The 26,592-nt window shown below is 39.5% G+C and overlaps 1 protein-coding gene across 1 annotated transcript in view; it reads left to right on the top strand.

Moving 5' to 3' along the window:
* Window positions 1-17,153, top strand: part of Kcng3 (potassium voltage-gated channel modifier subfamily G member 3) — a 50,769-nt gene extending 33,616 nt beyond the window's left edge. The window contains exon 2 of the mRNA XM_033763790.1: window positions 15,413-17,153. Within this exon, the coding sequence (XP_033619681.1) occupies window positions 15,413-16,058 (646 nt within the window). The 3' untranslated portion in view covers window positions 16,059-17,153. The remainder of the gene's footprint in view (window positions 1-15,412) is intronic.
* The last annotated feature ends 9,439 nt before the right edge of the window (window positions 17,154-26,592 follow it).

Raw genomic sequence — 26,592 nt, 5'->3', positions numbered from 1 at the left:
TGTGTGTGACGGGGGTGGTTGTGTTTTTTTTTTTTTTTTTTTTTTTTTTTGGTACCAGGGGTCGAACTTGGGACCTTGTGCTTCCGAGGCAGGCAGTGGCACCACTGAGCTAAATCCCTGGCCCTTGCATTCACTCTTTATAAAGACACTCAATGAGGGAGGCCTTCTAGAACTACATAAGAAAGTGGCAGAAACTACAGGATCGATATGTTTGAAGCAAAGAGGGGTATTTGAGGGGAATTAATGGCAATGTGTCCTTTACTGTAATAAATTTTAAAAATTTAAACATTCACCATATATTGTGATCTCTTCTTGTACATTGACTACAGCTGAAGAGAAGAAAAAGTTCCAGTGGGGATAGTCATTAAGTGCGTATTAATCTGCCCTTTACTAGCTGTGTGGTATGGTCAGATTACTTTTCTTTGTCTCAGTTTTTTCTTTTATAGGTGAGGATAATAACAAAACCTGTCACATACAGTTATGAGAATTAAGTAAATTTTATATGTAACTTTAGAGGAAGATGGTGTTGAGTAAATGCTCAATATTTTTCGTTGCTGTAGGTTGGAAGGTTAAGGGATATGAATGATATGTACTGTTTTCCTCTTGTAAATTAAGGAACTAGGAACAAAAACTGCCTTTTCACTGTTTCACTAATTGTTTCAGGGAAAGCTCTTACAAGGATGTAAGAAAGACCGTTGGTCATGTGGTGGATGTTGTGCAGTTTGGTGGAGATTTTTGTGACCCCAAGTATTATTGTATGGTATGATTATTTGCTTGTTGGAAATGTAATTGGAAATGCCTTGCACATTGAAGTCTGAAATCTGTAGTTAGAAAGGGGCAACTTTTCCTTTTGTGGCACCTTGGGGATGATGGTCCAGGTCGATTCAAATTGCTGATAACTTGATTGTGATGATTGCTCTTCTGGACGGCATGCCTTTTACTTTTTCAAAAAGTGTTGTTAAACTGGGAATATAATATGTGCATGTGGTTAAGCATTTAACATCACAGAAGGGAATAAGTAAAAAGTGAGTTTTCAGCTTGCATCAGCTTGAGGGTCCTCTCCCCCAAGCAGTCGATGTTAAGTTTCTTGAGTGTCTTTCCAGATAGTACAATGTGTATTGTTCTACATCTTGCTTAACCGTACACCCTAAAGTACGTTATGCATCATGGAATGTGAGATATCTCACTCCTTTTCATGGCTTTATGGCATAAGTTTTTTTTTTTTTGGTACCAGGATTGAACTTGGTACCTTGCACTTGTGACATTCATCATTGGGAATTTGTTTCTTTATATGATATATCTTGGTTCTTTTTTTCTTTTTTAGGGGGGTGCATATGTTTTCGTAGTTCATTTAGTGCTTTCTTTTTTTTTTTCTTCTTTTTGGTGGGGTGAGATTTGAGACAGGGTTTCACTGAATAACCCAGACTGGCCTCAAATGAGCTCTACCTCAGCTACCCAAGTGCTAATAGTGTAGGTGTGCGCCAACAAGCCCAACTTTTTTTTGGAACTGGAATCGAACTCTGGTCCTTGTGCTTGCGAGGCAGGTGGCAGAAGCACTGAGCTAAATCCCCGGCCACAGCTTTTTTAGTTTTTAAAAATCAGCTGTCTAGTAAAAATATTTGGCTTTCAGCAAATGTTATTTTTTGGTGGTACTAGGAATTGAACCTAGGGCTTTGTGCTTGCTAGATAAGTGCTATAATTCTGAACTATATCCTCACCCCATATTTTGCTAATACTTTCTTTCTCTTTACATGTTTTTTTTTACTTTACATAGTGCTGGACGTTAAAACCAAAGGCTCAGCGTGTTAGAAAAGCGCCCTATCGATGAGCCGCATCCCCAGTGCCTTTACTAGTTTTTGTAGTTGCCCCTGTAATACTGAGTTTTATTCAGGTTCTGCTTTGTGTTAGGGACAAAGAACTATCACCTTGCATATTTTGAGGAAAGAGAGAACATAAATGCATTTTTGTCATTGTCCTAGTGTGACTGAGCAATCTTAAGTGCAAGATTAAGGTTCCATTCTCCAAGGATGTGTGGAGTTTGAATCTTGTCCACTGCATGCATGCATATACACACACACACACACATATGTGTATATATCTAGCGGTAAAAAATACAGAGCATAAAATGTATCCTAACAATTTAAACTATGTAGTTGAGTAGTGTTAAATATATTCACATTATTATGAGAACTTTAGACTTTTTCTTGAAAAACTTAGAGCTCCATATCTATTAAACAACAATTTTCTTTCCCCCAGCCCCACTATTTACTTTGTTTCTGTGAATTTGTCTACTTTAGATACCTCTTATAAGTGGAACCATACAGTCTTTTGTGCCTAGCTTGTCTTAGCCTAATATCCTCAAGGTTTATCCATGTTGTAGCATGTGACAAGATTCCCTTCCCTTGAAAGGCTTAATACTGCATTGTATATTTATGCCACATTTATTTTCTTTATATATTTATCCATCAATAGACGTATGGGTTGCTCCAACATCTGGGAACTTGTAAATAGTTCTCTTATGTACATGGGTGTTGTATTTTATATCTAGATGTTTACCAGAGCCTCATGAGCTCATAGGGGGACTTTTGGAAGGTAATTGGATTATGGGGGCACTGTAATTGATTTGCTATTACGAGGTGAGACCTGATTAGAGGTGGATCACTGGGGGCATGCCTTGGATGGGTATCTCTCTCCCTAGCTCCTCTCTTTGCTCTCTGCTTCCCACGTGTCATGAGGTCCTCTGCCATGCCCCCTCCCGTGTTGTTTCTTCTTTGGAGCTGGCTGGCCGTGGGCTGAAATGTGAGCAAAAATAAACCTTTCCTCCTTGTAGCTCCTTGTGTCTGTCAGGTGTTGTGTCTCAATGATGAGAAAGTGACTAAAACAGATTTTGGTACCAGAAGTCAGGACCTTGCTGTGATGCTGCCTGACCATGTGGTTCAGAACCAACGGAGCTAGTTTGTGGGAAGTGTTTGGAAAAGTTTGGAGATGTTGGCTGGAGAAGCAGCTCTAGAATGTTGTAAGCTGAGCTTGGATTCTGGTTGGAGCTCAGATATTGGAGTGCTGATAAAAAGGCAGATAGTAAAGACCGGGCTCAGAAGTTTCAATTGTAAGCAAAGACTCCATTGGCAGTTGGATTCCAGGCCATGTGTATGTTCTGGCAGAAAATTTGTCTATGTTTTGTTCGTGTTCTCAGGCTTCGCAGAATACTGAAATTAAAATGGTGGTAGAATTAATCTGGTAAAGGAAATTTCAAGGCAGTCCAATGTTGAAGCTGTGGCGTGGGTACTGCTGGTGGCTTTTAGCCAACTGTACATTGAGAATCAAGCAAATCACACAGCTGAGTGAAATAAATATTTTTGAGTTTCATCAGAAAAGAAACTTCTGTAAAGTTGGGGCCTGTTAAGTTTTGGCGGAGGAGAGCTTGGTTGCTGAGAAGAAGCCTTTGTGTGTGTGTGTGTGTGTGTGTGTGTGTGTACTGGGGATTGAACTCAGGACCTTGAGCTCACCAGGCAGGTGTGGTGCCACTGAGTTAAATCCACAGCCCAAAGCCAAATATTTTACTTCTGGACAATAGGAAGGATTCCTTGAAGGTATGTGAGGAATCTGCAAGACCCAACTCACCACAAGCCCAAGGGTACAAAGCTATAAAGCTTTCATTTGAGAAGAGAGCCCTAGAGTAGTATGTTTCAGAAGAGTGGGCTAGGGAGTTGGTTTGTTAGGATTTGGTTGATATCCAGCTATCCAGGCTCTCAGAATCTGCTACAGCTGTTTCAAGGGGGATCAGGTTCTGCTTGAGCTGGCAGTAAACAATGGCATTATCCACATGGAGCTAATTTTACAGGTATGCAACCTATAAGAATTGTAGGCATTTAGTTTAGTGGTGCCCCTGCCTGACTTGCAAGCACAAGGTCCTGAGTTCTATCCCCCATACCAAAAAAAAAAAAAAAGTCATAGACTTAGGAAGGCTTCCACCCAAATTTCAGAAGAAGGCCCAGGAGGCTAGGCAGTAGGGCCCTGTGCTTAAAGCTGTGAGAGTGAAGCCAAAAGTGCAGTGGAGACTTCAGAAAGTTGGAGAAGCCAGGAACATGAAAGATCTGCAGGATGTGAGTGGAGGTGCCCCAAGAAAGAAGCTTTAAGGGGGCAACTGGAAATACTGTGGGGGCAGGGCCACCTAAGCCCTTTTGAATTCACATTTTCTTATCACAGTTTGCATACATGGAACCACAAGATTTAATGTTTGCACTCCTGAGTTTGGTCTTGTTTAATTGCATTCCTTTTTATTTATTTATTTATTTATTTTTTGAGACAGGGTCTTGCTTTGTAGTTCAGGCTAGTCCTGAGCTATGTAGGCCATGTTGGCCTGGAACTCACTGTGATACTCCTGCCTCAGACTTCTGAGTGCTGCTCCCAGAACCTTGTACTCAGGATGCTGAGGCAGGAATATCACAGTGAGCATCTTTTCCTCTGCCATGCCCCTCTGCCATGCTGTTTTTTTCTTTGGAGTTGGCCAGCCATGGACTGAAATGTGAGCAAAAATAAACCTCTTCTTTAAGAGGTGTTTGTGGGTGTCAGACGTTGAGCTCAGTGATGAGAAAGTGACCAAGATGAATGTGCAAATATATTTTTTTCTTTTTTTCCTGTACTGGGGATTTAACTCAGGACCTTGTGCTTGCAAGGCAGGTGAAACACCACTGAGCTAAGTCCCCAGCATGCACATATTTCTTTTTTTTTTTTCATTGAGTTTATTGGTACTTTTTAGGTATACAATACAGTTACATTCATCATTGGGATCCTGTAACTTTACAATGATGTATCTTGGTTATTTTTTCCCCATACCCCTGCCCTCCCTTCACCCCCTCCACCCTTCCCTATTTACAAACACTTGGTTTCCATTTTTTTATTTTTCTCTTCCCTTTCCCTTCCCCTCCCCTTCCCACTTCCCCAACTCCTGTAGCCCTTTTCTTCCTATTTTTCACATTATCAATTATACAATTTGAACCTTATTTACACCTTTAGTTTTTCACACCAGAGAAGCTATTTGGTATTTACACACATGTGTCCTATTTCACTTAAGAGTATGTCCTCCATTTAGCATATGCATCCATTTAGCTGTAAATGTCTCTAGTTTCTCATTCTTTATGGCTGAGTAGTACTCCATTTTATAAAAAAAACACATCTTTATCCAGTCTTCAGTTGATGGACAGTTGGATTGTTTCCCAGTTTTAGCTATTACAAACTGTGCCACTATAAATGTGGGTGTGCATATATCACTGTTGTATGGTTCTTTTAATTCTTTTGGAAAGATAACCAGCAGAGGGATAGCTGGGTCAAATGGGCCCTCTAATCCTAGCTCTTTGAAGTATCTCCATGTAGATTTGTACAGTGGTTGCACCAGTCTGCACTCCCACCAACAATGGAGAAGGGTTCCTTTCTCCACACAGCCCAGCCAGCATTTGTTATTGGTTGATTTCTTGATAGCAGCCATTCTTTCTGGGGCAAAGTGCTCAGTGTTGTTTTCATCTGCATCTCTTGATTGACCAGTAATGTTGAACATTTTTTCATATATTTATTCGCTGCTTTTACTTCTTTGTCTGAGAAATGTCTGTTCATTGCAGATGCCCGTTTTTGAATCAGGTCTTCATATCTGGCAGGGGTTCTGATTTTTTTTTTTTTTTTTTGAGTTCTAGATAATAGACCTTTGTCTGAGGAACAGCTGGTAAAATTTTTTTCCCACATTGTAGGTTGTCTCAGCTCTGTTGGTGGTTTCTCTTGAAGTCTAGAAGCTTTTAATAAGGAAATCCCAGTTGTTGATTCTTTGTGCTAGTTCCCCTGCTACTGAGGATTGTCCATAAAATTTTTTTCCTATGCCAATGTCTTCGAGAGTTCTACCCTAACCTACCTTCCAGCAAGTTTAGTGTTTCTGTTTTAATATTTAGGTCTTTAATCCACTTGGATTTTAGTTTAGTACACGGTAAAAGATAGGGGTCTAGGTTCAATCTTTGGCAGCTTGAAATACAGTTTTGCCAACATAATTTATTGAAGAGGCTATCTTTCTTCCACTGAGGATGGTTGTTCCTTTGTCAAAGATGAGGTAGCTGAGTATGTCTGGAGTAGTTTCTGCATCTTCTAATCTATTCCACTGATCTTTGGGTCTGTTTCTGTGCCAGTACCAAGCCTTTTTTTTTTTTTCACAGTGGCTTTTAGTATAGTTTCAAGTTGAGAATTGTGATAATCCCCTGTCATGTCTCTGTTGCCTAGGATGGCTTTTGCTATTTTAGGTCTTTTCTGGTTCCAAATGAATTTCTGGATTATTTTCGCTAGTTCTGTGAAAGAGAGTGTTGGAATTTCAATCGGGATTGCATTGAATGTGCATAGCAATTTTGGAAGTAAGGCCATTTTTCACTGTATTGGTTCTTCCTACCCAAGAGCAAGGATGTCTTTCCATTTTCTTATATCCTCTTGGATCTCTTTTTTTGGAGTGCTGTAGTTTTCAGTGTAGAGGTCTTTTGCTTCCTTCGTTAGATTGATTCCTAGATATTTCATTTTTTTGGATGCTATTGTGAAGGGAATTGTTTCCATAATTTCTCAGTGAGTCTGTTATTTGTGTACAAGAAGGCTATTGATTTTTGAGTGTTGATCTTGTATCCAGCTACTTCACTGAATCTGTTAATTAAGTCCAGAAGTCTTTTGGCAAAGATTTTTGATACTCTTTTATGAAGAGTATCATATTATCAGCAAATAATGACAGTTTAACTTCTTCCTTTCCTATCTTTATTGCTTTTATTTCTTTATCTTGTCTAGTTTTTGGTGTTTCCAGAACTATATTGAACCGGAGTGGTGATAGTAGACAACCTTGTCTTTTCCTTGATTTTAGCATGAAGGTTTTTCATTTTTGACCATTTAGTATGATGCTGGCTGTTGGTTTTTCATAAATAGCATTTATCAAGTTGAGATAAAGATGATCTATTCCAATTTTCTGCAGATTTTTTAAATCATGAATGGGTGTTGAATTGTGTTGAATGCTTTTTTTGCATCTATTGAGATGATATGGTTTTGTCCTTAGCTCTGTCAATATTACATTTATTGACTTAGGTGTGTTGAACCATCGTCCTTGCATCCCTGGAATAGACCCGACTTGGTCAGGGTGTATGATCTTCTTGATGACCCTCTGTATTCTGTTTGCCAGTATCTTTTTGAGGACTTTTACATCTACATTCATTAGGGAGATTGGCCTGTAGTTCTCTCTTTTGGTTGGGTCTTTCCCTGGTTTTGGAATCAAAAGTAACACTTGCTTCCAGGAATGAATTTGGAAATATTGCTTTCCTTTCAATTTCATTGAAAAATTTAAAGAGTAGTAGCAATAGTCTCTAAATGTTTTGTAGAATTCAGCAGTGAAGCCATCAGGACCTGGGCTTTTCTTTGTTGGTACATTTTAAATTATGTTTTCAACTTCACTGATTGTAATTGGGGTGTTTAGAATTTTTTTTATCTACTCCATTCAACTTTGGTAGTTCACATATATCTAGGAATCTGTCCATTTCTTCTGTTTTCTATTTTATTAGAGTACAGGTTCTCCAGGTAGGTATTGATGATCCTCTGGATTTCTCCCAGCCTGCAAATATTTCTTAAGAGCCTGCTTTCAATTCTTTTGGCTACATACCCAGAAGTGAAATTGCTGGCTTGTATGAGTTTAATGTTTGAGGAACTTCTATATTGGTTTGCATAGCAGATGTATCCTTTTATATCCCACCATGGCTCGTGAGTGGCCATCTCTGGCCTTCACATTCAATCAAAGTCACTTGCATTGTACTGGACAAACATTTGTTGAGCACTTGCTGAGTTACTGGTGAATTTGGGAAGTGAAGGCAGGAGCTGAAGAAATGAATAAGGCAGAGAACTCCCTGCAGTGATGTGAATACCATATGTCTCCACAGGAGTGTGGGTTATGGAAGTTATGCATTTGTCAACACTCCTCAGTGAATATATGCCTAAAGTTTATACATTCTGTTGTAGAGAAAGGCTTTTTTTTTTTTTTTTTTTTTTTTTTTTTTTTTTTTTTTTTTTTTTTTTTTTTTTTTTTTTTTTTTTTTTTTTTTTTTTTTTTGGTTTTGTTTTTTTTGGGTGGACAAGATCTCACGCTATAATTCAGGCTGTGTAGCCCGGGCTGGCCTTGAACTCTCAGCCGTCTTCCTCAGATTTCTGAGCGCTGGGATTTCAGGCATGCGACACCACACCTGGCATTATAAAGTTTATATCAAGAGAAAAATGTAATCAAATGCTGAATCCTGGTTAATGATATGTACTTTTGTTTTAGATGGACATGAACTCCTGTCTGCAGTTTATTTTGATTCATGGATGGATAAAGGGATGACTTGGTGATAAGCGAGTATAGTATATTTAAAATACTGATGAATCTGCTCTGTTTTGAATGTTTTCATAATAAAAAGTTGGGGGAAAAGATGAAAAGAGCACACCCGGAGGGCCCTGCTCTGTATGTTGCACGGCATAATTAATGGCCTCTTGTGTCCTATCCTGGTCTTTTTTTTTGGCAGGTGGGTAGCATGGAGACAGATACTGATTATTGCAAATAGCATTTGCTCCCCTTTATAGCCTGTTTGTAAAGCTCTGAGTTGCTCCTATGAACGCCTTCTGTGGTGAGGGATAAGCCAGTAATTAGCAATGACTGAAGATTGTGAGCTATTGTTGAGGTCCTCCAGGACCTTTCCTACAGAAAGGATATTTTTAACATCTGAACTGTCATAGTCCATTTTCTGCTGTTACTACAGAATATGAGATGGGTTACTTATAAACAAGAGATAAAAAGTTTATGCAGAGATCTTGAGGCTGGGAAGTCAGCATAGTACAGGCGTCTGGCAATTTCATGATGCATCACGGCCTGACAGAAAGGTCAGCAAGCATCTCCGAGACGGAAAATTGGGCTGCCTTTAGCTTTTCATCAGGAACCCACTCTTGAGATAACTAACACACTCCCTCAATACCAGCATTAAACCATTCATGAGGACCAGGCCCTCATGACCCAGTCATGTCGTGGTGCTGCTGCAATGGCAATTAAATCTCGACTTGAGTTTTGGAGGGGATAATCAAACCATAGCAGTAACCTAGGATGCACTTATATATACAGCTGTACTTCACTCTCATATTTTGTTTCTGAAAAAATATGTCAGTTTCACTTTACAGCTAAGAACCAGCAGTTGGAAAGATACAGTTGTAACTAGTGTAACCAGTGACCAAGATAACATACACCATTTACTGTTAACAACAGGCATTGCCATGAAACTCATTAGCATTTTCAAATGTTTCTTAGCGTATCTCGATTTCATTATCTGTGATACAGCAATTTCTTAGGTATGTGACTTTGGAAAAGATGGTTAACCTAACATTCTTTTTCACCATGTGTAATGTGGAAATATCAGGGGAAACACATACTTCAGAATTCTTGAAAAGGAGCAGATGAAATAATGTCAATAAAGTGCTTAGCATACTGCACAACCAACCACAAGACCTCAGTAGGTGGTAAACATTTTTATTAGCCATGGATTCAGAAACTTCTGTGTGTTTCGATCTCCAAAGCAATCAGAATGGGCTTCTAAGAAAGATGGTGTGTTTCAGTATCTTCTTTAGTTCTTGTTTCCTGTTTCTGTTTTATAGTCCTGTAACCTTCAGGAGTGCTCAGTTGTTTGCTGCAGTGCTTAGTAAATACTACTCACTTTTCCAGCAGTTGTTGGTGGCATTGGCAAGAGAGCCATTTGGAAACATGGGGATTTTGGCAGGCTTAGTGGTGTTTGTTGTTGGAGACTGACTTGGCATAATCCTTGAAAGTAATGCTTGGGCTTCCTCACTGATTCAGATCTTCAATGTGAGTTCTCCAGAAACTGCCTGTGAGTTGGGGGTGGGCAGAAAGAACCCCTAGGACCTCATTACAGATAAGCCTACTTCTTTGAAGTCCCTTTACTGAGAGATTATTCCACATCATTTGATTTTCCTCCTTTTTAATTTGAACAGCTTTGGCTGCTGGTAGAAATAATTAGACAGAAAATGTTCTGGTATCTTTGGCACAATTAAAAGTTTTACCCTTCTGAAATTAATAGAGTCTTAGGATTTTAGGGCTGGCTGAGCCCTTGGAAGGAAAACTCACACAACTCTGCCACTCGATAGGTGAGTTTGTTGTGCAGACAGGAAGGCCCTGGAGCCTCTTGACAGCACTTACATCTGGCTAGAGAGGAGACAGTTATATTAGCTAGAGAGACCTGGTATACTCTGTCCAAATGCCAGTGTGAGAAAACTGTTACTATTATGCATCGAGTATCTTTTTATTAAAATGCTTGGGACTAGAAATGCTTCAGATTTGTGATAGTTTTAAAATTTTGGAATATTTGCACACACATAATGAGACACCTTGGGGATAGTATACAAATCTAAACACAAAATCATTTATGTTTTATATATAACTAGTAGACATAGCCTGAAGGTAATTTTACACAGTATTTTTAATGTACCTGTGTTTTGACTGTCACCTGTCGTGTATGTCAACACTCAGAGTTTCAGTTTGGAATATTTCAGATTTTGGGTTTTTCGATTAGGGACCATTGACCTATACTATCCTATGCTCCTGCTGTACCGTCTGCCTGTACAATTTACTATTCACTGTATTTACCATTTGATTACCTAGAATTGCAAGCAACTTGGAAATCTCAGTGGCTTAACACAACGAAGATTTCTTTCTGGTTCACATATCATGTCAAGTCTGGTTGAGAGAAAAAAATGTCTTGCTCTGTTCTGCAAGTCACTCAAGGACTTGGGCTGATAGGGCCTCCATCATCTTACAGCAGACCATTTAGAATAGTGCCTTCCAGGTTGCCATGGCGAGGCATTGAACTCACACCCACTCTCCTATGCTTCTGCCCAGAATTGTTAGTCATTTTACTCTTTGCCCATTGGTCAGAACTGGTCACATGACTCTAACTGTTAAGGGAGGGTGGAAAGATGGGCAACACATACGGTATTTGATGAGCATTACCATGATGTATGGTGTTATGTTTATTAAAACTGTGCCTTGGAAAATCATAGCTTCTAATTCTGTAAGCCTACCAAGTTTTTTGACTTTTCCAGTTTTCTCAGCCTCTGATTATGGAGGACACCGTAGTAGCTTTTATTGTTAGTCTGGTGGGGACAGGGGAACTGCTTCCAGCCACAAGGTCTATAAGAATAATAGCAAAGAAGGCAGCAGAGAGTTTGTGGGGTCAGCTGGTATTTCATCTGCTGGTCTTCTCCTTACATGCAGTAGGGTAGGTTACTTTTACTGTGAGACCTATCCTTCTGGTGACTGTGTGAAAGGCTGAAAGTACTGCCCTCACTCAGAAAAAGATGTCAAGGCCCTGATCCCTGGAACTGGTGAATATTGCTCTGTATAGAAAAAGGAGAGTGTGCTTGTTTGGCACGTGCAAGGCCCTGGGTTCAGTTTCCAACCCTGGAGGACGAAGAATGTTGTAGATGTGATTAAATTAATCTTCAGGTGGTGGGGTTATTCCTGGATTATCCCAGTAGGTCCTAGTGCTGTCATAGCATGTACCCTTGTAGGGAGGAGGCAGGGGAGTTTCATAGACACGGAAAAGGGGGACAGTGGATTATGGAAGTGGTGCCTGGAGTGATGTGGCCCGGGTCACCAGTAGCTGGAGCAGGAAGCTAGGAATAGTGCTTCTAAAGGGTGTGTGGCCCTGTTACCACCTTGCTTTTGGCCCAGTGATACTGATTTTGGATTTCTGGATTCTGGCTTGTATGAAAAGTAAACTTTTGTTTCCTTGTTTCTCTGTCTCTCTTCTCTTTTGCTTTTTTGTAGTCCTGAGACCAAGGCCTTGCACACATTAGGGAAGTGCTGTAGTGCTCTAGTCCTCAGTTTTAAGCTGCCAAGCATGAAATTTGTGGTAATTTTTTTTATAGCAGCCTCAGGAAACTAATATATTTTGATTTCTAGTTTCTGGCTGTCAGTGGCTATTGCTCTAGTGACCAATGGCCTGAGGAACTTGTGACGAAGAGGCATTTTGGCACTGTGATCCTATGGATTCTGAAGGTCACTTTTTAGGATTTGTAGGATCTGAGGGGAGGAGGGGTTCTTTTCCTAGCTCTCCTATGAGGGCTTTCTTGACAGAACTGTGGGGCTGGTATGAAGACACAGGAGACCTGGAGACTGTAGTTTTACTCAGGAGTTCTCATATTGACATCCCAAACAGGCAGTTAGAGGTATACAGAGAGCTTTTTCTTCCTCTCTTCCCCGCCTTCTCCTCCTCCCTCTCCCCTCCATTAAAGAGAATCATCTCTTTAAATCAGGGGTTGGCAGGGATGGGGATTTAGCTCAGTGGTTCTACCACCTACCTCGAAAACACAAGGCCCTGAGTTTGATCCCTGGTACCAAACAAAAAAAGGGGTTGGCAAACTTTTTCTGTAAAAGCCAGACAGCAAATACTTTAGGTTTACAGAGAGATATCTCTGTCATTACTGCTCAGCTTTATCATTAGCATGAATACAGATGTAAGCTGGTTGTGTGGTACACGCCTGAAATCTCAGCATCTGGGAGGCTAAGGCAGGAGGACTGCTTTGAGTTCCAGGCCAGCTTGGGCTATATAGTGAGTTTAAGGTCAGCCTGAACTGCATAGTGAGACCCTTTCTCAAAAAACCAAAGCAGCAGCAGCAACAACAACAAAAACAGCCATAAACAAGGTTTAAATATGTGAGGATGGCTGAGTTCCAGTAAAACTTTATTTATGGCCACTGAAATGTGAATTTCATATATTGTCACATGTCATGAGATGTAATTATTTTTCTCCCCAACCATTAAAATTAAAAAAAAAAATTCTTAGATTGTACCTCATATTGGGAGGTGGGCAACAGGTAGGATTTAGAGTGCACACTATAGTTTATTGAATGCTGCTACAAACAGATTTCTAGACAAAGCCTCTGGATCAGTTTTCAAGACTTGTATTTCAGAGGACAGTAGACCCAGGGCAAAGGAAAAAATGGACTGATGCAGCATACCCTGAAGGAACATCATAGCAGATTACAGTAGGCTCAAGACTGTGTGAGCGGAGAGGACTTTTTTACACATAGGGAAAAATGTTCCACGTTCTTCCAGACACGATGCTGTCTGCCCTCCCTCCTTCCCCCCTCCTTTCCTCTCTTCCTTCCCTTCCTTTCTTCCTTCTTAGGGTACTGATGACTGAACACCCAAGAGTGTTCTAACACTGTAGGGAGCTATAGCCCCAGACTATTTTATTTTATTTATATATTTATTTATTATGGAAGTGGTGCCTGGAGTGATGTGGTCTGATCTCGAACTCGGGTCCTTGTGCTTGTGAAGTAGGCAGCGGCACCACTGAGCTAAATCCCCAGGCCATTTTATTTTATGACAGGGTCTTGCCAAGTTGCCCAGGCGGGCCTTGAATCTATGATTCTCCTGCCTCAGGCTCCTGAGAAGCTGGGATTACAGATATGTCCCACCACACCCAGTAAGATAGTGCTTTTTATCTGTCTGAGTGGCAGCGCTCTCCAAATTCAGTACTTTACAACAGGGAGGCTGTGGGAAATAGACATTGCCATATGTTGCTGGTGGGAGGGTAATTTAGTATAACCTCTGTGGGGGTAGTTTGGCAAGATTTATCAAAATCTTTGCCTTTGATCTAGTACAGAATTCCAGATCTGGGATTTATCCTACAGATATATTTGTACAAGTATGAAATAATACAGAAGTAAGAATATTCATTGCACCATTCTTTTTGGCATCGTAGATTGAAAACTACCTACCATCTATCAGGTTAAATACATCACAGTAAAAAAATTCGATGGAGTACTGTGTTAACCTATGTAAGAAATGAGGCTGTAGCTGGGCATGGTGGCGCATGCCTGTAATCCCAGCACTTGGGAGGCTGAGGCAGGAGGATTGCTATGAGTTCGAGATCAGCCTGGGCTACATAGGGAGTTCCAGGTCAGTCTCAACTACATAGTGAGACCCTGTGTCAAAAAAAAAAAACAAAAAACAAAAAACCAAGAAACAAAGAGGCTCTGGTTGCACTGGTAGGAAATTCCTTTTTTTAAACCCTTATGGAGTTTTTAAAAACCTTTATAGAGTTTTTTATATTTATAGATATGAACTATGTGAATGAATACCTATTTTAAAAATAAATAGAAATTAACAAAATAAACAAAGTTAATCTTTATGGCCCTGTAAAGCCCAATAACAAGGAAACTTGGTTAATTGTATTTCCTTACTTCCCAGAATAATGTCCAGTGCAACTTGGGTTCTGTGCAATGCACTTTGAATAATTCTTTACTGTGACTTTTGCATCTCTCCATCGGACTTCTCATGTTTGAGTCTAGGTATTAAAGAATTAGGTGGAAAAAATGAAGATATATTAACTGAGAATTTAAAATATTTAGATTAATTACAGTTCCCTTTGAATCATCTCTCACTGTAGGTAAGGGGTCCCTAAGTAGTGTGCTGAGACCTGATTCCTCAGCCTTACAGAGTGCATGGCAGTGGCCCCAAGATGGTGGCTTCTGCTTCAGAAGTCCTGCTCCTTGCCTCCTTCCTGTGTGCTGTGTAAATATTTATTATCTCTAGTGTGTACAGTGAGGTGGAAAGGTTGGTAAATATAGCTGTAGGCAAAATATGGTCTTATTTTAAAAACATATGCTACATACAAATAATTAGAGAAAAGGAAGTAGTTGTGGTCCTTGGGAAGAACCTGCTGGGGGTTTGCTCCAGTGTTGGGAATCCTCAGCCTTCTTTCCACTCTGGACTTGAGGGGGAGGGTGGGACCCAAGCTCTGCTTGCTGAGGGCATTGTGCAGTGCCCAGAAAGCTCCCTGAGCTCCAATGTCTTCCACACCAGCCTTGGAAAAGAAAGGAAGAGTCACTCTTAGGAAATCGTCTTGCATCTATTCTAATTTATCAAGAATACATCATCCAAATGAGCATGTCCACTGTCAGCAGGAACAAAGTCCTCTAATCCCCTTCATAACTGATGCCACAGTTGAGAGGCGCTGTCCTACAGGAGTACGTGAAATTTCACTTTGTGGCTAGCTCAGCTGAAGTTAATTTCAAACCACTAAATAAGATTTTTCTTGAAATATTAGTGACAATTTAAAAAAATCATTTTAATGGTGTTATCTGCAGTATATTATAAGTAAGAGCTTTGTCAAGCTCAGTTCTCATCTGAACTATATTTGTTGTTCTGTTGTGTCCTGGTAGGTCTAATGATGTTGGTGATGCTGTCTGTTCTTTGTGTTTCCTGAAAAAGTAACTGAATTACTATGTCAGTATAGTACTATGTGAAGAAATCTAAGAGCTATTAAAATGCTTAAAAATAAAATGATTGATCCATCTTTTGTTCTCTTGACAGGATAATTGAAGCTATCTGCATAGGTTGGTTCACTGCGGAGTGCATTGTGAGGTTCATCGTCTCCAAAAACAAGTGTGAGTTTGTCAAGAGACCCCTGAACATCATTGATTTACTGGCAATCACGCCATATTACATCTCCGTACTAATGACAGTATTTACAGGCGAGAACTCCCAGCTGCAGCGGGCCGGAGTCACCTTGAGGGTGCTCAGGATGATGAGGATTTTTTGGGTGATTAAGCTTGCCCGTCACTTCATTGGTCTTCAGACACTTGGTTTGACTCTCAAACGATGTTACCGAGAGATGGTTATGTTGCTTGTCTTCATTTGTGTTGCCATGGCAATCTTTAGTGCACTTTCTCAGCTTCTTGAACATGGGTTGGACCTGGAAACATCCAACAAGGACTTCGCCAGCATCCCCGCTGCCTGCTGGTGGGTGATTATCTCTATGACTACAGTTGGCTATGGAGATATGTATCCTATCACAGTGCCTGGAAGGATTCTTGGAGGAGTTTGTGTTGTCAGTGGGATTGTTCTGTTGGCATTACCTATCACTTTCATCTACCATAGCTTCGTGCAGTGTTACCATGAGCTCAAGTTTAGATCAGCCAGATACAGTAGGACCCTCTCTGCTGAGTTCCTGAATTAATGCTTTGCAAATCAATTCTTGCATACACTGCGTTTGAGAGAGAGAGTTGCCGCTACTTCATATTCATGTGTTTCTTGTTGGGTGAGCACTGCAGAGGCACTGTCATCTTGGTAGGGTAAAAATTATCCTTCCCAGCTGAAGGGGTAAAACAGTTCATTTACTTTGGAATAAATAGGGACGGAGACTGCAAAGGAAGAGTAACAACTCCTAGAGGAAACTTTAGGGTCTAATTTTATTTAGACCGATCTCTTCCTTGCCTTGAACAATTACACATTTCTGTTTTTTTTTTTTAAAGTACATTATTTGAACACTTTAAAGCAGAATGATTCTATTTTCCAAATGTTTTCCATCTTAATGAATTCAGAAGAAGCTTGGAACTTCAGTGTTATTTTTGAGACTCACATTTTCATTTCTAAATGTTTTATAATTTCTCGTATCAATGTCAGAAGTATTCTGGAAACATATGTCACATGCAAGAACTGTTTAACAAATACTTTAAAAATTTGGCCAAAATTTAAACTGCATAATAGAGCTACATACAAGTGAGAATGTCACTTGAAAAAACTTTCCCATGCTTCTCTAGCCTCTGCTGTATTTTTCTGCCTGTTACTCACCTTACCACATAACTTCATGGAGGCTTGAGTACGTTCTCTTGCTTCCATTTTGGATTTCTTTTATCTCTTTAGAGAAATAACTTCAAAAAAGAGGGAAGAGAGTTTGTACTGTTTAGCTTTGTGTTAGATAATGTCATAATTCACCGCTGTTACTAGGTGATAGTCATCCTAACATTCGGCTGTCCAAACAACAACATTTCCAACATGAAAATAACAGAAACAGGTCGATAGTGTCAGTATTGCAACCCCTATTTCTTCTTCTGCTTTTAACTTTCCTCCAAACTCCACGAATTTAAGAAGACCAGGTGAAAGGATATTTCTATAACCTCTTGATACCAAAGTCATACTGACATGTTGTCACTGGATTATCATTAAAAAAGAAATGTTATTGTACTCTTAGTTGCTCTGTAGCTAAGTCAATTTTAAGCCAGCCAAAAGCAATGAATACATAATTATTTGATCTGATCTTCACTATTGTGAATCACAGCTACACTAAACCTCTTCTTGTGAGAATATTGAGTAATATGCTGTATTAATCTGACTAGATTATTAGTACTAGATAATGCACAAGTGATGATTGTTCAGTGCTAAATTTTAGCAGTATGAATTAGAATTTCGCTTTTTTGACCAATTGCTATAGAGAAGTCATTTATAAACATAAAAAATTAGAAGTCACAGGGCTGGGCTTTAGCTTTGTGGTGCTTTCACCTGCCTTGCAAGTGTAAGGTCCTGAGTTCGATCCCCAGTACCCACCCCCCAAAACATTAAAGTCACAGGTTCAGGAATAATTTAGTGTGTACACTGCATATTTACCAGAGATGGGCTGGGAATGGTGGACGGGACAGAAAACTTGGATATACTTATCAAAGAGAGGGTCACCAAGAGTGTTCATTAAGGGAGTATCAGCCATCAGCTAGTTCACACGAGTGGAAGGATGGGGCAGTGTCTTCATCTGACCTCATCTTCCCCAGTACTACTCACTGCTGCGCTATTTTTTACATACTCAAATTCTGTTAATTTATTTTGTATTTGTTGTATTTTAATATAACTGAAATCCATGGCATGGATGTGTTTATTTGTACCTGTTTGAGTTAAGGCTTTGTGAATCATGCAGATAAACATGGAAATGGCAGCACACCAGGAACCCTTCCTGTATTTTACCTTCCCAAGTAAATGGTCAGTGTAGAGAGCTGGGATGTTCTCCATACAGCGCGTCCACACCTCACAATGGCTGTTGCACACTTGAGCACAAACTGCTGACTGACGTGAGAAGAGGCAAGGAGGTTCGTAGGCCTGTGCACATTTAGGTAGCAGGTGAGAACTCGCTTGTCACTGATGTCAGCCTTTCACAGGCTCATTTTCATTTAAAAAATCACGCTAGTAAATGTTAATGTTAGTTCAGCCACCCATTTATAAAGGAGAAGGCTGAGACATGATAGTTTCATTCATAAATGGAAAACTCTATGTCAGAATTTTGTTGTCATGGATGATATACCTTTCTAGGGACAGAGACATTTTCTTATGAGATGTAACATTTCCCAGAATGTTACTGCTTTAAAAAAAAAATCTTTTTTCCTTTAGAAACCTCTTAGGGTTTCTTCTTCAGTCTTCATGGCAGAAATACTTAGATCAGTGGGAAGAGAGATACTTAGATCAGGATTTATGTCAGTAACAGCAATTCAGTTACTGTCCTAAAGTGGAATACCCAAAGAGGAAAGAAGCTCAAATCTTTATTTTTTGATTTTACCATACCTGAGCACACATGATTGGATCTTATATGTAACTTGATTTATATTCTCTAAAATGGAATTTTTGGAGATTAGAAAAACAAGATCAGGGAATATGTATGAACGTGAACACATCCAAAACCTTAACTGTAATAATTCAAAACCTTATTCTTTTAATACTGTGTTGTCAGTTCAGGTTGCTGGTTGAAATTGTTGTGGCATTTGATCTCTGTACCTGTAAACTTACCAATCATTTCTTCCTTCCTTCTTTTTTGAAGGACTGGGGGTTGAACCCAGGCCTTCATGCTGAACTCTGAGCTACATCCTCAGTTCACGTGTCTGTCTCCCCTGCTTTTATTTTTTGAGATGGGGTATTATTAAGTTGCTAAGATACCCAGGTTGGGCTCAAATTTGTGGTCCTTCTTCAGCCTTAGTAGTGCTGGGATTATAGGCGTGTACTTTCATGCCTGCCTATACATTCTCTCTTTTTGGGTGGATACCAGGGATTGAATTTGGGTTTGTGAGGCAGGTGCAGTGCCACTCAGTTAAATCCCTGGCTCTATACATTCTTTCTTTCTTTCTTTTTTTTTTTGGGGGGGGTACCGGGGATTGAACTCGGGTCCTTGCCCTTGCAAGGCAGGCCACCGAACCGCTGAGCTAAATCCCCGGCCCTTATATATTCTTTTTTAAAAGTATTAAAATATATTCGTTTGTAGTGACTGTCAGTAAGTCAGAATAATGTTTCCTCTTTTAAGTATTTTTGCAAATAACTTCCCTAGGTCTCCTATGATCTGGTAGAGGAGGAGATGGGATTAGGTTTAATGTTGGTGTTTGAAGAATTTTTTTTTCCATCGGCTTGAAACACCTTGTTTTTCCTTTTGAGACAGGTTTTCACTTTGTAGGTCAGGCTGGCCTCGACCTCTCAGCAATTCTCTTGCTTCAGCCTCCCAAGTGCTGGGATTACAGGAATGTGCCACCACGCTCGACCCCTTTTTTATAGAAATGAAAATAAAAACACCTAGTTCTGTTTTACTTTTAAGCTTTGTAACCTCAAACTTAATGGATAGCTTCACAGAATATTTCCAGAGTTCTCTGACCCCACATGAATGTGCATCCTTTGTAGTATGCAGTAAACAATCTAATAAAACAATCAAACCTGGTCTAAAGATGTTAAGAGACATAGGATGTTGGAGCTCATCTGGGATCCCAGATACCTTCTGATCTACCTTTCTGTTTTTTGCATTTAAGTCTTAGCAGTTATGGACATTTGCTTCCACTGGGTTATGATTCAGGCATGGTCATGCTGGTGTCCATTTAGGCCCTAGAAACCTGATTTCCAAACTCAGTATTCTTTGGATGTATTTCCTTTTCATTTGGGACTTATAACTCCCCTGCTTAACTTTAATTAAAAAACAAGTATTGTTTTTAGAAGCCATAGATGTCAGGAAAGAAGACTTGGAACCAGTGCAGTACATAAGGAATGCAGATTTTTGATACAATTTTTCTTTTTTCTCAGTGCTCTTTTCACCCACCCTCATTGCTGGGATCAATGCAAGGGACTTTTGCCTCATAGTCAGGTGCCGCTGAGCTACCTCACCAGCTCCTTAATAGAATTTAAAATATAAGTCGTGTACACATTCATGTATATATATATATATAAGGACAGGCATCTCCTAGTTATTACTACATTAAGAGCCAGGCTGAGAATACTATGGCTGAGTAGGCAGTAACATGGGTTGAAGCTTTAATGGAATGTTCTGGGAAAGTTCCAGTTTGGTCAGGGGTGCATTCATATGGTGTTTTGCTTCCTGCGTTCCAGAACCCATCTGCACTCAGGAATGGGCACAAGTTCTGCCTCTGAGAGTGAACTAAGGGTTTATTGCCCATTTGCTTTGGAACCTTCTGTGTAGACTTGTGACACATCATCCATGAGCACAATTTTCTTGCCCTGTTGTGTGATTAACTTATGCTTAAACTTTTGACCATTAGTGTAAACTTGATTGCACATTTAGGGAACTGAATTTGATCATCTGCATTTATACTGTAACTTAAACTAATTTTAAGTAGCTTTGGTGGGAATCCTGTGGTTTATGTAACACTGAACCAACTACAGTCAAAGCATCAATAATATTTAGTGGGTAAAAGCTAGAGAGAATATTACTTGGCTTTCATTTACCAGGGGTAAGTGATTTATAATGTCACTTGTATCTAAAGTGGCATTCTACTGTACTTATTTATGCTGCAGTATATTAGAACTAAAACTCATACTTTTGAATTATGGTAGATTTCTTCCCTTCTCCCCCCCCCATTTTGGTTATTTCTATTATTTTTAAATTAATTATGTAATTTTGCCATAGTGAAGGCTATTGTAGGGAGTGTTGTTGAAGTGTTTGTTTGTTTGTTTAAGAAAGGAAGCAAAAACAATGACAGGTGATTTTTGCTGTATTAATATACAGTGATTCATTGAATAAACATACTGCTTTTTGTCTATAGCTTACACAGCTTGATACTGTAATGCTGATAAAATTCTATGGTTTCCTTCTCTGCAATTCAGATGACAGGGAAATTTTATTTCCTTAGTGAGATGTAATATGTATAAATTTAAAATCCTGAACTCTTAATAAAAGTAAAGTATTTTGTAGCCTGTGTGATACACATCTTGTTTTACTTGTTAAACCATAACTACTTTTTTGGGTGGGGAGAATGGTACTAGGGATTTAACCCAAGGCCTTGGCACTGAGCTCCATTCCTAGCCTCTTTTTTAATTTTTTATTTTGTGACAGGGTCTCACTAAATCACTAAATTGCCCAGGCAGGGCTCAAATTTGAAATCCTCCTGCCTTAGCCTGCCAGAGTGCTGCCATGTGCCTCCATGTCCATCTTATAACCACTTTTTCATGAAATACTTGGAAGTAAAATACAAAATAGTAAAATTGATATGAGACCTAGCCTTCAGATCCATGTGAAAGCCATTCCCCCCGCAGGACAGAAATGGAAAGTTTAGATTTGTTGGTTTGAGATAAATTGCTAAAGCTCTTATCTATATTTTTTAAATTCAATAATTTTTACTACTGAAGGCTTATTACTATACTGAACACACTTGGAAGGCTTGTTTAAAAATTTGAAAGTTAGCTGGGCATGGTGGCACATGCCTGTAATTCCAGCACTCAGGAGGCTGAGACAGGAGGATTGCTATGAGTTTGAGACCAGCCTGGGCTACACAGTGAGTTCCAGAGCAGTCTGAAATACATAGTGAGACCCCGTCTCAAATTGAAAGTTAGAATGATGGGTCAAAATCTTTTAAAAAGATTTAGCTTACAAAAAATTAAGGAAACTTACCTTTTGTGAATTAACCATAGATACGTGAATTCATTTTTGAACTTCTCATTCTTTCCAGTGATTTATATGTCTGTTTTTATGCCAGAATCACACAGAAGACTAGCTTTGTAGAAACTTTGGAAATCAGCAAGTGTATCTCTTTATTCAAGACTGTTTTGGTTATTTTTGTTCTCTTGTGTTTTCATATGAAGTTCAGGATTAACGTGTGCTGTTTTCTTTATAAAAGGCAGGTGGAATCAGATAGAAATTGCATTGAATTTGTAAGTGAATTAGGAAAGTGTTATCATTCTAGAAATCTTCCAATCCACGATCTGTGATGTCTTTGCATTTACTTAAGTCTTTCATTTATTTCAACAGCGTTTTATAGTTTTCAGTGTGTGTTTTGCTCTTCTTTGGTTTAATTTATTCCTAGGGGTTTTATTCTTTTTGACATTGTAGATGGAATTGTTTTCTTAATTTCATTTTCAAGTTATTCATTACTGGGGTTTAAAAATATAGCTGATTTGTGTATAGTGATATACATGATCACATTATTTGCACCTTTTTCTTTCCAATCTGGATTTTTTTATTTCTTCCTCTCTTGCCTCATAGTTCTGGTTTGGACTTCCAGTACAGTGACAAATAGAAGTGTTAAGAGTGGACATCCTGGTCTTATTCCTGTTTTTTTTTTTTTTGTACCTGGGATCAAACTTGGGACCTTGTGCTTGTGAGGCAGGTGGCAGAAACACTAAGCAAAATCCCTGGCCCTTTATTCCTGTTTATTAAGGGGAAAGCACCTAGTCTTTCACCATTAAGTATGATGTGAACTATGGGTTTTTCCATAGATGCCCTTTGTCAGGTGAGGAAGTTTCCTTCTATTCCCAGTTAAAGGAGTTGTCTTTGTGTGTGTGTGTGTGTGTGTGTGTGTGTGTGTAAGAGAGAGAGAGGGTGTTAGATTCTAACAATGTGTTTTAATGAACAGATGGAAAGATTTTGTTACTGTCAGTGTCAGGAGATGCATCTTGTTGAAGCGAGTTTCTAAATCTCCACAAGACACTAATCAAGTTGAAGCCACAGAAGCTCTTGCTGATGGTTTTATAAAGCACTTTAATTGATATACATTTCATGGTTTCTAAGTCTATTAAGCTGGTTCTCTTCATTAACCCAAGATAATTTGAGTTTGTGTTCACTTGCCTAAAGATACAGACACAGACGTAAGAGATAGAAGATGATTTGTTTCTGTTGCTTGGTTTATTTTAATGCCTCCTTATTTCTTGAGGTTGGGCTTCTTTTTGTTTTGTTTTGTTTTGTTTTTCTTTTTTGAGTCAGGGTCTTGCTATGTAATCAAGGCTGGCCTTCAACTCTCTATGTAGCCCAGGCTGGGACCTTGAGCTTCTTAAACTCATGTATTCTAGGAGTAGTGGGAGGATGGCAGAGGGTATGGATAAGGAGCTTTCTGTCTCAGTTCCTCACTCTGCCTGCCTTGGGGATCCATCATAGTGAGCTGGGGACCATCCTGGAAGTTCTGATGCCTGCGTCTTTCCTTGGTACTTACACACAGGGCAGGTGTCACTGAATTGCTATGGTGTGGTGGGGGGAGTATTCTAAAAAGCCTTAGTGGGTAATCTGCAGCATTGCCCCAGGAGATGTTTGATGTCTGTTGTTTTATCTTTATCTTTTGTGTGCACAGAGTAGGAACATCTGCCCAGTGAGTGTCACTGCTCTGCAGGGCCCTGTGTGGTACACAGAGATGACCATGAGCAGGCCTCGCTCGGCAGTTACCCTCTGAGAGGCACAAGGAATCTTCCTCTTGTTCTCTTCTAAAGAACAGTTCTGGTTGAACCAGAGGCTCCTAAGCACAAAATCTTACCATGGATTTTTTAAAAATGTAGCTCCTCATCATGAATGTAATCATTCTGAAATTTCCTTTAGGAAATAATGACAATAGAATAAGTGGAGGAAAAACTTAGTATTATCTGTAATAGCACATTCCCCAATGGTTGGAAGATCACTGGCAAGTTTTCCATTTTGACTAACTTGTAATGGATGGCGCCCCACTGGCATTTTTTTTTCATCAGTAATATTGCTAATGTAGTATTTGACTGAATACTTAAAGAGTTTTCTAATTTTGTACATGCGCCTCAAAGGACTCAGGCCTAATGGCTACATTTTTAATAATCTTATGAATGTGCTGAGCAAATGTTAATAATTGTCAATGTGAATGTGGATTTCAAGCATAATGGAGTTATGAACCAATATTTTGGTTATACTACATTTATAACATATAGATACAGTTACATAGTTTGGGAAAACAGCTTTCAAATAAAGGTATATTTTGCTTTAGTGATAAAGTAAGTGTATTCACTACAAATGTTCCTAGGAATAGCAAGATCCCAATAATTAGTCATCAAATGTTTGAATAATGACCACAACTTTTAAAATTTGTGTAGTCAAAATTATAGGAAGTTCTTCACTAAAAAATTGCTAATGTTTTGTAATTCTTTTATTTTTGCTTAGTACTTACAAGTATTCTGAAAATAAATCTCTGATCCTACTTGATCATCCTAATAAAATTTGCTTAGAGAAAACTATAGTCAGTAGTCTCTCAAAAATGTATCTTTTGGGCCAGGGATTTAGCTCAGTGGTTCCACCACATACCTCACAAGCACAAGGACCCGAGTTCGATCCCTGGTACCCCCACCCCATGTATCTTTCAGCTAGGCATAGTGACAAACATCTGTAACCCCAGCACTGGGGTGGCTGAGGCAGGAAGATCACTGGAAGTTTGAAGTCAGCCTGGGCTGTGTAGCAGGACACTGTCTCAAAAACAAATAAAAAAACACACCTGACTGTCTGTCTTTTATTTTGGTACCGGGGATTGAACTCAGGTCCTTGTGCTTGAAGGCAGACCACCGAACCACTGAGCTAAATCCCCGGCCCGGTGTCTGTCTATCTTTTGGCTGGGCCTGATGGTACATGCCTGTAATCCCAGCTTCTGAGGAGGTGAAGATGGGAGAATAGAGTTCAAATCCAGCCTGACAACTCCATTTCCAAACAACAGTAACTCTGTATCTGTTTTTATACTTATATCCATATCTGTCTTTGCCAGGAGTGCAATTTAATGGTAAAGCATTTATAATGCACAAAGCTCTGAGTTACATCCCAAGCACCACCAAAAAACAAATAACAAACAAAAAACAACTTCCTCTGGGTGTGGTGGTGTATACACCTATAATACCAGCCCTTGGGAGGCTGAGGCAGAAAGATCAAAGCATGTTCAAGGCCAGCCTGCATTACAATGTGAGACCCTGTCTCAAGAAAAAAGAAAAGAAGAAACCTTCTTCCCTGTGTTTATAGCCTCATTTATTCCAGGGAAGTGCAGGGGGTAACAGGGCATTTACTGTAAGGATGCAGTCTGCCTGAGTGTGGTTGTCCTAATAGCTCCCCTCCTGCCTCTGAGTCTCAATCTGGTGTCACTCACCTGTGTGGTATCTCAGATCTTCTCCACTGTAGGTCCCACAGCTTGATTCTCTTTTCACTTGACAGATCCCAGAGTAGCGTTAGTTTATCTCTCTGGGGACAGGTTTTCTGGTCCTGTTCCCTGGTGTGGGAGATTGCCACAGGCAGGGCAGTTTGCTTTAGAAGGAGGTGTTGGCAGTGCCAGAACGTGGTCCCAGGAGACACTGAGCAGAACCCCACCCTGAACAACTTTTATTCCACATTTATTTCATTTTGATGATTGGACATGCTGAGCAGGAAGTAGCAAGTACTTAGATGTCATCATGATTGACCTGCATGGAATATTTAAGAGTGGAGAATGGATTTTACTCAAAGATCTAATTGCTCTTGTTAATATAGTTACAACAAGAATGAATCATTCTGTGGGCAGAAGCTATGACTGATTTGTGCCTGTCTAGAAGGGTGAGTGTTTGAATTGAAGATGGCATTTTTTGCTAATTACTAAATAAGTACATTTCCAGATCTCTTCAACTAAAGGAACACTTAATTTGGCATTTACACGTAGAGCTCCCAACCCCATCCCCACCCTCAAATGTGAGGACATTTTTGCAGAGGAGCAGCTCTGTGGGATTGCAACCAGTGAGTACTTGGTGTTTTCTTCCTTTCCTTCAGGTGTCCTCACCATTGGGCATCACTGACCTCACTGTGCAAGGGGGACTTGGGCTGTGGACCTTTCTGGGCACTGTGTAGCTGTTTTCATGTCTGTTATTATTTATTCATCTAGGTAGTCTAATTTTTTGAATCCCCTTTTGTTTCTCTTATTTTGATCTAATTTGGAAATTTAATAAGCAGTTCCTGCCAAACTTCCCCTTAGAACATTTTTCTAGCGTGCTTGATTAAATTATTAGGTGAATACAGAGTTTGGGTTTTGTTGTTTGTCACAGAGTTTGGGAGAGGAAATGAATACAGTAATTGTCAAACCAAAAAAAGACTGACCTTGTCATTAGGTTATCTTTGTATTTGGACATAATGAATGTTATCTATTTTCATTTTAAGGATAAGATTTTAAATAAGTACAGTCAGTAATCAGATTTTTTTCCACTAGATATCATTGCATCAGCCCATTCATTAATTACAAATATTTACCCCGGTACCTCCCAGAAAAAATTTAGACTCCGTGAGTCTTTGGGCTACAGCAGAAATCTGGGGTACATTTTTCAACATGATGTAATATCAATCATTTTTCACTTGTAGGCCCCAAAACTGATGGCTTACACATTAGTTCACCAAATGGCCTGTGACTCAGTTTATATTGTCCTTCATTTTAGAAGTCCATCAACTGGAAATCTCCAAAGGTAAACTATTGGGTCATTTCTAACTTGAAAGTAAAGTTAGATCTACTTTTTTTTTTTTTTTT

Source organism: Fukomys damarensis, unplaced genomic scaffold (assembly GCF_012274545.1).
Source record: "Fukomys damarensis isolate Sample0158 unplaced genomic scaffold, DMR_v1.0_HiC HiC_scaffold_2, whole genome shotgun sequence".
NCBI lineage: Eukaryota > Metazoa > Chordata > Mammalia > Rodentia > Bathyergidae > Fukomys > Fukomys damarensis.
The sequence above is the reverse complement of the archived record's forward strand: the minus strand, read 5'-3'. Positions and strand labels throughout refer to the sequence as shown.